General features: G+C 39.1%; 1 protein-coding gene across 1 annotated transcript in view; it reads left to right on the top strand.

The window, feature by feature from the left end:
- The window catches only part of FDX1 (ferredoxin 1), a 30,901-nt gene extending 18,444 nt beyond the window's left edge, over positions 1 to 12,457 (top strand). Inside the window, exons 2-4 of the mRNA XM_077298331.1 lie at positions 1,579 to 1,703; positions 9,940 to 10,069; positions 10,959 to 12,457. Of these exons, the coding sequence (XP_077154446.1) occupies positions 1,579 to 1,703; positions 9,940 to 10,069; positions 10,959 to 11,073 (370 nt within the window). The 3' untranslated portion in view covers positions 11,074 to 12,457. The remainder of the gene's footprint in view (positions 1 to 1,578; positions 1,704 to 9,939; positions 10,070 to 10,958) is intronic.
- The last annotated feature ends 470 nt before the right edge of the window (positions 12,458 to 12,927 follow it).

Here is a 12,927-nt window from a genome sequence, read left to right as displayed (position 1 = left end):
GAGATCCCGGCTCAACCACAGCTTTAAAATTTCATGCTTGTGAAATCTCTTAAACCGGAGGCGGGTCGATGGAAAAAGCAGTGACCTGCAGTTCAGATGGAGGCAGGTGGCAGGATCGATGGTGGAGTAGAAGACCCTGTAACAGTCCGGCCCCCGTACACTGAAATCTCATGATCTTGAAACTTCCCAAGTGCGGATTTCTTCACTAAAGGTATCTAGTTAATCTGTGTAACAGCGCTATTACTGCCATGTCTTTAATTTGCAAAATCGTGATGACCTGTTCTTCAATGGGTCAGACATTGACTTGTAACTGGTAATGAGTGAATGTGATTGGATAAGGCTTTATTCCAGCATGCTTGGGTGCTAACTGAGTGACTTCAGCATGCTCAAATAATCTGTTCAAGTCCCTGTGGCTGCATGTCTCATGGATGTTAGACAGCAGCAACACATACAGGGATTGTCTAATAAACGGGCAATCCCTGCATGTTTTGTAGGGACTCAAGCATATTATTCGAGCCCACCGAAGACACTCGGTTAGCACCGGGCATGGCGGATAACACCTTATCTGAGCCAGTTTGTTCATAATGACTTGTAAAGTAACTAGCTCCAGTGGGTGGCACTAGAAACTCTGTTTTCTTCTGTGGTCTCTGCATTGCTGCTGCTATAAATCTGACTTTGCCAGCTGGTGGTCTCCACCAGGAGAAACTACCTCCTCTGCAGGCTGTGGGTGTCACTGTGGACCCTCATCCATGTATGCACCTATTGGAGAACTACCTGCTTCATTTATACAATTCGCATATACTGGACTTGAAACGTTGAAGGGGAAAAAAACCCCATAATGATATATTAAATGTCCAGGAATGTCCCACATGTTTTTTTTGCAACTTACCAAACACTTAAGGAGAGCAAAGCCTGTTGTACAACAAGTTGGGCAACTTTCACGCACTCCCTGGCATTGATATCTGTAATAGTGAGGGAAGTGCCGCCGTAAAGCGTTTTATACCTGTAGCTGAAATATGATCAAAATAAACCTGTCTGCACCTTTTTGACCCTGTTTTTATGACTGCCTGATTACAAGACTAGGACTACAGTTGAGCTGACGAGTCCTAGTCGCATGATTACTCGCATCGGTGTCTCTATAGGGAAGGAAAAAGAACCCCGAGCCTGTGTGCAGATAAAGCTCCCCTACTGTGTACATTACAATACTCAAAATCTGAAGCATACATGTGATCAGAAGAAATCTAACACCTGCCTCTGATTTATACCCATTTTGTTGTGATTGTTTTTTTTTTTTCCTAAATTTTTTTTTTTTTCTAAAAATTGGAGGTAATCCAATCTGAACAAGTATCTGCTGGATAACTGAAACTCTAGAACCTCCAGTCACCATAGATGGGTCATGGCTTCAGTAGCCCTTTAATATATGTGGACTAAAGGCCATCTGTGGTGTGTACACATGGCCCAATGGCCTTACCAGAAATCTTCTATGTTCTTGTTGGTTATAGGTCTCTGGTTTGGCCAGTAGATGGGATGTTCACTGTGTAAATTAACTTTTTTTTTTTTCCTCTTTTCTCTTTGCAGCTCAGAAGACAAAGTTACAGTCAAGTTTGTAAATCGGGATGGGGAGGCCATTGTGGCAGAGGGAAAGATCGGAGAATCCCTTCTGGACCTTGTTGTAGAAAAAAACTTGGACATAGATGGTTTTGGTAAGTAGATGGCGATGGCTGCAACAAAAGGCGTGAGTTTTATTTCAAGAATGCAATGGAATTTGTACAGGTGTAGAAAGAACGCTTTCAAAAGTTATATATGTTTAATCAAATGCAAAGTGAATTAAGAGTAAATTATGAATCTAATCAATATTTGGTGTGATTGTCCTTTGCCTTCAAAACGGCATCACTTCTAGGAGCGCCAGTTTTTTGAAGGAACTTTTTCGGTCTTTGTGTAATGCCACAGACTCTATATTGAGATAAGGGCTGTGTGTGGGCTGTATCATCACTTCCCAGGACTTTGTTCTGTATAATGAGCATTGTTCTTAAAGGAATCTTAGTGATGAACAAACGTGCTCAGAAAATGTCTTAACCGAGCATGCTCGGGTGCTTGGAAGGGAAGCAGCACCATTTGACTTTTTGAATGCGAAAATTGGCTGGAATCGAGGCCATGTAGTGTCTGGAGAGCCCCTGATCTGCCTAACCGGTGACTCCATATTTGAATTGATTGCTTCTTCCTGGTACGTGAATATTTTTGTTGTGACATACACCTTTTGGAACTGAGCAAAGGTCCCGGTCCGGCCTGCACACTGATCGCATGAAAGAGTAATACATTGCCATCTGTGTGATGTGCACTGCCAGCTTATTGTACCACACCTTGGCTTGTTTCATGGCACTGCTGTGTAGCTCGAACTCGGCGAGATCAACAAGCCAGCACTAAACAAAAAGCAAATAAAAAAACCGTGTGGCACTTGCAAAGTCCCACAGCCTGCTGGGCACGCAAAAGATGGACTCTGGAAAAGTGGCAGAATGTAGATTTCTCTGATGAATCTTCAGCAGAATTATACCACAGCCATCGCAAATATTGCAGAACTACTGGAGCCCGTATGGATCCAAAATACATCCAGAAAACAGTTAAATTTGGTGGTGGAAAGATCATGGTCTGGGGTTACATTCAGTATGGGGGTGTGCGAAACATTTGCAAGGTGGAAGGCAATATCAATAGCCTAAAATATCAAGAAGTATTAGTTGCCTCTTATATTCTAAACCATAAAAGGGTCAAATTCGGCAGCAGGATGGTGCTCCATCTCATACATCCATCTCTACAACAAAGTTCCTCCAGGTAAAAAAGATCAAGGTGTTCAAGGACTGGCCAGCCCAGTCACCAGACATGAACATCACTGAGGTTTTATCAAATGTCCATAGACAATAATGCACATACCTCACAGCAATCATGTCAAACCAAATTCCCCATATAAGATAAATGAGGAAAAACGAGGCTTGGCAAACTCCACCATATACATAAAATATATAATTTTATTAGCAATAATTAAAACAATATTTACAACAAGAAAAACCTCTTCATAAAAATAGCTGGGAACAACATCTCAGCAGGAGACATGCAAAAATGGCAAAGAAATATGCAATGTAAAGGCTACCGGTACCAATATGCACACCAACTGCAGTAATCTGATATAATTCTAAAGAATTAGGAGCTACAGTGGATCATAACAGGATTATTATGGAAACAAAATTCCTAAAATATCTGTAGCTCTATAAATCCATTAATCTACTCCTAATGCTAATGCAGAGCTGAAATAAAGTGCACTGTGCTATAGAAATTGGACCATGCCCATAAATAATGCCAAAAGAATCAAACTTACATCAGTGTAAACTCCAAGCAGAGAGTGCTCCACAGCAACCCCGACAGCGCCGTTTCGCCTGACTGGCTTCCTCACATAAGGGGCGTAAGTGTCTATCACTAGTTACTCTGCCTTTTATATACCGTAAGAACAGCTGTTCTGAGCGTCGGAATAATGGGGGTGGTATAGCGCATGCGCAGGTTATCGGACGTCACTGTGTAAAAGTGACTTCCGGAACTCTGCGCCTGGAACGTGAGCGTGGAACGCTTCGCCCTCCTATATGCACAGAGCAGGAAGTCACCGTGACATCACCAACCGGCGCATGCGCAGCCCACATGCAGAGGCTAGAAAGAAGCGCCGGTGAATCTACCGAAGGCAGAGACAGAAGAAAAATTATCTATTTACTAAAACAAACATTCTAAATGGCTGCAGCATAAATAAATATAATGGTATATATATATATATATATATATATATATATATATATATATATATATATATATATATATATATATATATATATATATATATATATATATATATATATATATTTATATATATATTTATATTACGAAGACTATAAGACAAACAAGCCATATAAATACCCACATATAAAAATAAATGATTATATAAATGTACAACTATATAATATATTACAAATAAGTGATAAAGTATAATATAAATATAATCTTGATATCTCATTAATATACATAATACATCCATCTAATACCAGAATTAATAAGTGAACAGTGTATATAATAAATAATTTGATAATTTATAGTATAGATATCAAAAATAATTCAATTAATAAATATATCATTAATAAATACCTAAATTTAATAAAAGGTGTAAGTGCATACGATAAATAAGACATATAAATAAACAAACATAACAGTCTCCGAGATATTAAAGTCTGTGAACATCTTCATGTGGCTTCCTGCTGCTGTATCTTCTTTCTACCACTTCATCGGAAAAAGGGGAACGCCATCATGTCAGAAGGATAAGGTGCCATAAGGTAAGTTGCTGCCAAACATATAACCTTAATCACTAAATATAAAATATACACTTAGTATAAAACATATAGACACATACAAACACAATTAAAAGACTACAAGAAATATTCAAGATAAAAAGGAGAAAAACACAAAAACTAAAGGCCTCAGGGAAAAGAAGCGGAACCTTAAAAGGATGAAGGACTTAGAAGCAATACTACATAGGTGAGAGAACAATGGACTCAGCACTAAGATATGAATTTATTATAAAAATGAATTGAAGCCCAGGGTCTCATTAAGGCCATATGGTGCCAAAGTTCCCAATAAATAAATCCATTTACTCTCTTTTTGGGCTGGAGCTTTGGCTAAGTTACCCCCTCTAATACCAAGTTGAATCTGATCAATGGCCTGGATCTTAAGTCCTCTAGGATCAGATTGGTGATGCACCTTAAAATGCCTAGGCAGAGTTTTCAAAGTACTAAGATCATTGACGGTTACAGACTTCTCAATGTCTCATACATGTTCCCTTGTTCTTACCCGTAATTCTCGCGTAGTTGGACCAATGTAGACTTTATTACATGGGCAATGGGCATGATATATCACACCTTTAGATGTACAGGTGAGCCTCTTACGAATCTCAAAAATTTTAGATCCATCAAAATTAGTAAAAGAACTACTTCTAAACAAATTACAACATCCTTTGCACATTTTACAAGGAAAAAAGCCGTTACCTCCAAACAGACTTGTAACCAGTTGCGGAATAGTGTCTATGTACAAGAAGATCCTTTAGGTTCCTGGATCTTCTAGGAACCATTAGAGGACGACTCGGAAGAAATTTATTCAGAATAGGATCAGATAGTAGAATACTCCAATGCTTATGCATAATGTTAGATAATTCCGGCCATTGTTTGTTGAACTTGGTAATGAACCTCACTTCATTCTTAATATTTTTGACTTCAGCTTCAAGCTTTCAGCTTGCTTCTAAGTCCTTCATCCTTTTAAGGTTCCGCTTCTTTTCCCTGAGGCCTTTAGTTTTTGTTTTTGCGTTTTTCTCCTTTTTATCTTGAATATTTCTTGTAGTCTTTTAATTGTGTTTGTATGTGTCTATGTTTTATACTAATTGTATATTTTATATTTAGTGATTAAGGTTATATGTTTGGCAGCAACTTACCTTATGGCACCTTATCCTTCTGACATGATGGCGTTCCCCTTTTTCCGATGAAGTGGTAGAAAGAAGATACAGCAGCAGGAAGCCACATGAAGATGTTCACAGACTTTAATATCTCGGAGACTGTTATGTTTGTTTATTTATATGTCTTATTTATCGTATGCACTTACACCTTTTATTTAATTTAGGTATTTATTAATTATATATTTATTAATTGAATTATTTTTGATAACTATACTATAAATTATCAAATTATTATATACACATTGTTCACTTATTAATTCTGGTATTAGATGGATGTATTATGTATATTGAGATATCAAGATTATATTTATATTAATATACGTTATCACTTATTTGTAATATATTATATAGTTGTACATTTATATAATTATTTATTTTTTATATGTGGGTATTTATATGGCTTGTTTGTCTTTTATAGTCCTCGTTCTGTGTGTGTATGTGTGTGTGTGTGTGTGTGTAAGTATGTATATGTATATATGTATGTGTGTGTGTGTGTATATATATATATATATATATATATATATATATATATATATATATATATATATATATATATATATATATACATATATAATTTTGATGCCATTATATTTATTTATGCTGCAGCCATTTAGAATGTTTGTTTTAGTAATTAGATAATTTTTCTTCTGCCTTCGGTAGATTCACCGGCGCTTCTTTCTAGCCTCTGCATGTGGGCTGCGCATGCGCCGGTTGGTGATGTCACGGTGACTTCCTGCTCTGTGCATATAGGAGGGCGAAGCGTTCCACGCTCGCGTTCCAGGCGCAGAGTTCCGGAAGTCACTTTTACACAGACACGTCCGATAACCTGCGCATGCGCTATACCACCCCCATTATGCCGACGCTCAGAACAGCTGTTCTTACGGTATATAAATGCAGAGTAACTAGTGATAGACACTTACGCCCCTTATGTGAGGAATCCAGTCAGGCGAAACGGTGCTGTCGGGGTTGCTGTGGAGCACTCTCTGCTTGGAGTTTACACTGATGTAAGTTTGATTCTTTTGGCATTATTTATGGGCATGGTCCAATTTCTATAGCACAGTGCACTTTATTTCAGCTCTGCATTAGCATTAGGAGTAGATTAATGGATTTATAGAGCTACAGATATTTTAGGAATTTTGTTTCCATAATAATCCTGTTATGATTCACTGTAGCTCCTAATTCTTTAGAATTATATCAGATTACTGCAGTTGGTGTGCATATTGGTACCGGTAGCCTTTACATTGCATATTTCATTGCCATTTTTGCATGTCTCCTGCTGAGATGTTGTTCCCAGCTATTTTTATGAAGAGGTTTTTCTTGTTGTAAATATTATTTTAATTATTGCTAATAAAATTATATATTTTATTTATATGGTGGAGTTTGCTAAGCCTCGTTTTTCCTCATTTATCTTATATGGGGAATTTGGTTTGACATGATTGCTGTGAGGTATGCGCATTATTGAGCATGTTTGGGATAGGATGAAAGAGGAAGCTTGGAAGAGAAAACCAACGAATCTAGATGAACTCTGGGAGGCACGTAAGACTGCATTCTTTGCTATTCCTGATGACTTAATTAATAAATTGTATGAATCGTTGAACCGCATGGATGCAGTCCTTCAAGCTCCTGGAAGTCACACAAAATATTAAATATGACTCTAATAGCACCACAACTTCATTCACCAATGTTATGCAACAGATATTTGTATTTTAAGTTAATTATTTGTTTGAATATCACATTACTTTCTGCGGGCAACAAAACTTTTGTCGTGACAAAATCTGTCCATTCTGTGTCCACTAACTGATCAATATGTTTGCATTGATACCTATTTATTTTCTTAACCTAAACCACATTTCAGAGGGTTTCAGCTTTCAAAAGAATAATTTATACAACCAATGGATGAATTTAACGTCAGGTTATAAGCTTATATTTACTTAACATGGATAAGCGACATATCTTCTGTCAGGGAGTGTATATTGCAGTCATCATATTATATAAATCACTGTACTTACAATTGCTCGTTTTGCCTTTCTACTCTTCTCTTCTCTTTTCCATTAGGTCTATGACATCAAGTGATTAAAACTAGCTGCATCCGTCTGAGCTCTATGTAGAAACAGGATGTCCAATTTCTCTGCACATGTAATGAGCCACTGCAAAAGTCCCTGGCAGAGTGGGAAACGGGAGCAGCCGGGTCAGGAGTTTAACAAGGGAATTATAAATACGAGGACAAGAGACTTCCTATTTCTATAGAGCAGAGAAAATAATTAGTTGGGTAGAAAGACAAAATGAGCAATTGTAAGTACAGTGCTGTATATGATGATTGCAATATATTAAGAGGATAAATCCTTTGACTATACAGGTGTGCTGTGGCCAATATACAAACACATACTTACACGATGCGTTGGTACAGTACGATTAATGAATACATGAACGCCAATATTGCTGTAACACAGGGAATAACTGCGCATACACTGCAGGAATGGCCTCTTTAGGAGGAAAGTATACACTGGTTTTATTTTAATTTGGATCCTAAACTGATTAAGCTGAGGTTGTCTGATAGTCTAAAGAAGTGTTCATTGCAAAAATACAAGAAGTGGTGATATGGCCCCAACAGATCTCAACATCATAGTCTGGGAATGCATGAAGACAGAAGGATTTGCACAAGTGACATCCCCAGGTCTGTGGTCAGTTCTCCAAGATGTTGGGTACAATCTCACTGCACAGTTTTCGAAGAGAACTTCAAAACGACATAAATTTTCCTAGATACACTTACAAAAAGTGCGGTCGCACCAAATATTGATTTGATTTAGATTTTTTTTTTTTTTTTTTTCTTTCTTTGAGGTTATGTGCACACGTCAGGATTTCTTCTGGAATTTTTGCGTTTTTTTTGCGTACATTATGCATCCTATAATTTAGAATGCATTCCGCATTTTTCGTGCACATGTCGCGTTTTTTTTCCGCCAAAAAAACCCCCACATTCCGGGGGGAAAAAAGCAACATGTTCATTATTTTTGCGGATTTCCCATTAAATTGGAGTGTTAGGGGAAAAAACACTAAAATCCGCAAAAAAAATGCACAAACGCATACAAAACGCAAAAAAAATGCACAAACGCATACAAAACGCAAAAAAACGCATGCTGATTACTGGCATAAATGTCCGGATTTTGTCAGGAAAATTTCTGCAAGAAATCCTGACGTGTGCACATACCCTAAAAGTAGCAGATTGGAGATATGAGGGGGTTAACATCAGGGGCGGACATACTATTGATGCAACCTGTGCAGTGCAAAAGGGCCCAAGAGGTAAGGGGCCCATTTCTACCTCCAACGCAGGTTCAATTTTGCATTTTTAGGAGAGTTTGGGCTGCAAAGGGCCTATATAATAATCTTGCACAGGGGCCCCTTTTGTCTGTGCCCTCCAGTGGTTCAAGTATCTACATTTACAGCTGTGGGTTTTGGGTTGGTGTTTTTTTTTTTTTTTTTTTTTTCTTATTAAAAAGGAAACCCTGTTTATGGAGACATTAATTTCTGGCTGATATGAATCTGTTCCATCTAAAGTTGCAAATGTATTTTTTATTTGGAATCTTCAAAATCAGACCTGAATGTAGCTGTGAACTAGGCTTAGATCGGGTGTAAGCCAAGACGGATCTCTGTTCTTGGCTACTGACATGTTCTGCAAAAGAATGTTTGCGATGCCTTCTAGTCAAGGAAAGGGATAATTAATATGAACACCTTTCAGGTGTAATTTGCACTTATCCTTGTCTTTTGGGTTGAACAAATTTTGGGAAAGCAACCCTACTGCAATAATGAGCAGCTCTTCTTTTAAAGCCATCTGCATCAGTGTAGCTTGGGGGTGGCTAATGTTCCTCATGGGTGGGTTCTGCTCAATGACATTGGTGCCTTTAGTGGTCAGGTGATTATTACCCAATGTCAAATGCATAAAGCTGAAGGCTATCACGAATTGCATTCATCTGCATGGCTCCTTGCAGAAGTTGTCCCTGACGCTCTTGAAGGATCCAGTTAACGGAGACTATTTTACAAAGGGGAGTTGGTGCTGCCAAAACAGGACGGAGGGGCACTCGGGGACCTGCTGTGCCCACTAGGGAAGTCTAAAGTTGACCTTGGTGATGAGTTAACTGTTTGTTCTAGTTATGTAATAATTGCATTCAGAAACTGGAGCATCCCATTCTCTTCTGGTTGCTCTCTCTGGTGAGGAGAGTAGTAACCTTTGGACTTCAGTTGACTCCACTACTTATTGCATTTTTTTGTTTTTAATTTTCCTTACAAGAGTTTCTTACATATTCTGCATTATTTTCCAAGAATTTTACTTTTTTGCACATTGCTATTATCGTCTGCAGAGAGCCTAACGTGGTATATTTCCATTGACTAATGCACCCTTCATGTCTCCCCTCCAGGCGCTTGTGAGGGGACGTTGGCCTGCTCGACTTGTCATCTCATCTTCGAGGATCATATATTTCAACAGCTGGATCCGGTTACTGATGAGGAGATGGACATGCTGGATCTGGCCTATGGACTCACTGACACGTAATATCTCTTCTTGGCCTACTGCTTATTGCTTTATCACGTCTGTAAGATTCTCACTCGCCAGTTTCCTTGCAGAAACTGGGTAACGTGTGTGTGCTTCCGCAAGATTTGCATAGATCTCTGGAAGTATTGGCCTTAGACCCCAGACCGTTGCAGAAATTTTGCCACCTGCACCTACCACTAAGCTGAAAATGGGAGGGAACAAGAAAAATGAAAGGGTTGTTTCCTTCGGCAGTAGCTCACCACTTACTAGACTTGCAGCCTCTTTCTGGTAGAGCTTGTTTGTTCTTCTCTGGTGAAAGATCAGAGCCCACTACTATCTTCTAATCCTGGATGGAGTCTGTGTAATCGCTCTCTACTGATGCTCACTGTTTGGGTCAGCAGCGCAACAATGCAGCTGGTCCGAACAGTGACCCTTGCACCCTGTCTGCGGTCTTGCATGTCTGCTATCACAAATCAACACAACAGTGATTTTCATGTCCCTCCGTGTTGCACGGTCAACTTGCATTTCTTCTTGTGGAGAGGGACCTCCTTGAATAGGGACATTGTAAGTCTTCATCTACTTTTTTTTTTTTTTTTTAAATGATCACAGTCCACGTGGTCTTGACTTACCACCAATATTTGCCACGAAGCATGCATGATCCCTGCTGATCGCTCACACATTCCAGCAGGTGTCTGATATTGCCTCACTTGCCCTGTTTGACATACGCCTTGTGGCTTTCCTTCATAGCCCATCTGACCCCAGTGACTTCTAATGTGGCGCCTCCAGGGATTCTGTAATGTCCTAGCACAAACAGCGCTGTTTTGGTGGCTCGGTAGCCGTCAGCACACATTTGAGTTTAGTGTCTTTTGTGTGTAAATCTTCTGCCATATTTTGTTCCCCCTATAGCTCAAGACTCGGCTGCCAAATCTGCCTCCGGCCGTTCATGAACGGGATGACTGTGAAGGTTCCTGAATCTGTGGCCGATGTACGACAAGCCGTGGACATGGGCAAAAGTTCTTAAAATAAGCCAAATATGAAGCAACTCAACTTCTTCTAGTTCCTAATCTTATGTAATGAGGTGTCTTATCCTATAGGACGCCAATTAGCAAAATGTATTTTTAAAACTTTTTTTTATTCCCCCCCCCCTCTTTTTTTTTTTTTTTTTTTGTCAAGCAGACACTGTCCTCGTTATGTAAATGACTCCTGTATTGTCTGTGTATTATGGATATTTGGAGTAGCGTTGCCTCTACCACCTTCCTAGTACTTATAGGAGCCCCTTATTACCTGGAGACAGGGGGCAAGGAAATCGTGAGTGACGTATGGACAAGTCTTCTATAGATGAGCGCAGTCCTCCAGTCCCGAGAACAAACTCTATGCATCTATCAAATTTGTTCCCTCTCCTCCTTCTCATCAATGATCTAGTCTTCATTTATGTCCATTTTATTAAAATTGCAATATGAACAGATGTTGTGGGAAAATTTCCGCAGTCAGAATCCACATTTGTCACTTGCAGACTTCACCCTGAAGCATTGACCAAAAACCGTGCAAGAATGGCCGCGCTCCAGATTATATTCTTTAAGCAATGTGGGAAAGGGATGTAATGGACTTTAATTCTCGGATTGTGAAAAGTTGGGTATTTTGATCGGGAAAGGAATAAAAATTGAGAATTTACCAAAAGCAGGGGCATATGGACGCTTATTAGGCGCTGCTGAGACTGGGCATCCATAAGAGACCGGGCTAATCAGAGGAAAGTCTCGGCAACATCGTTTTTTTTAAGTCCGTAAAGGTAAACTCTAGCACTTTTATAATGTACATGTTTTGGGTCAAGTTAGAACTTATAGAAAAATAAATCTCTTCCTACCTAGAAACCATCAAACAGGCTAGCTGCTGTTGAGTACTTTATTTTAGTTTCGCGCTGTGAAACTTAATCCTCGGTCATCGCTCGGCCTTATGTTATGTTATATCTATGTTCACCCTTTCCCGTCTTGAGATATACATATTTTTTTTTTTTTGTTACACTGCACTGTTGTACTTTCACGTGACTCTATGTAATCCAGCAGACTGTGACTGTCAGGCAGCATCTTGTTCTTTGAGCTCCTTCTCAAAAATATAAGCTGATCACAGGATGTCCTACTACTGGAGCCCACACGGAAAACGAAACGTTGCCAGCGCTATCTTTACAGGCCCCAGCCTTATGCACTGTAAAGTTCATGTCATAGCCGTTGCCCACAAGGTAAAAATGTACCCAGCTCCTGCCGACGGCGACACTAAGAATGAATAGAAGTGTGGAGCTTCTCTGCAACAATGCATGTTTGGTGACCATGGGTTAATTCGGATACGAAAGGAGATTTATTTTAGAATTGTTAACCAAATGAAATAATTTTCAATAAAATACCTTTTCCAGATGTTTGTATGGCTTCAGTTTTTTATTTTTTTTATTTCTTTTATTGATGTTTTGTACTTCGCATACCTCGGAATCATTATTGAAGTGAGTTTTTACTGTAATATCACTTTTATGCAAATTTTCGGACTCTGATGCTGTGTAAATGTGACTGCTTCTTGGATGGAGCAGATCAGGTGATGTGTAATGAGGGGCATGAGGCCTAAGGATACAACTCTTTATCAAGATTCCTAAAAAAATTGGCCAAAAGAGAACAACTTTTTTTTTTTTTTTGCCTTGAAGTTCCTGTTCCAGAACTACAACCTCGCTGGAGGTCCAGAAGTACAAAGTGCTGAGACATGGCTGTGGAAAGGCTGGCTGGACCTGGCCAAGAAACAGAAGAGGAAATGTCAAGATTGGGGAAAAGAAATCTTAGGCTATGTGCACCGGTAGGTCGGGTCCTCTGCGGGTTCTCCCGCAGCGGATTTGATAAAT

The sequence above is a fragment of the Ranitomeya variabilis genome, chromosome 3, assembly GCF_051348905.1.
Source record: "Ranitomeya variabilis isolate aRanVar5 chromosome 3, aRanVar5.hap1, whole genome shotgun sequence".
In the NCBI taxonomy this organism is placed as follows: Eukaryota; Metazoa; Chordata; class Amphibia; order Anura; family Dendrobatidae; genus Ranitomeya; species Ranitomeya variabilis.
The sequence above is the reverse complement of the archived record's forward strand: the minus strand, read 5'-3'. Positions and strand labels throughout refer to the sequence as shown.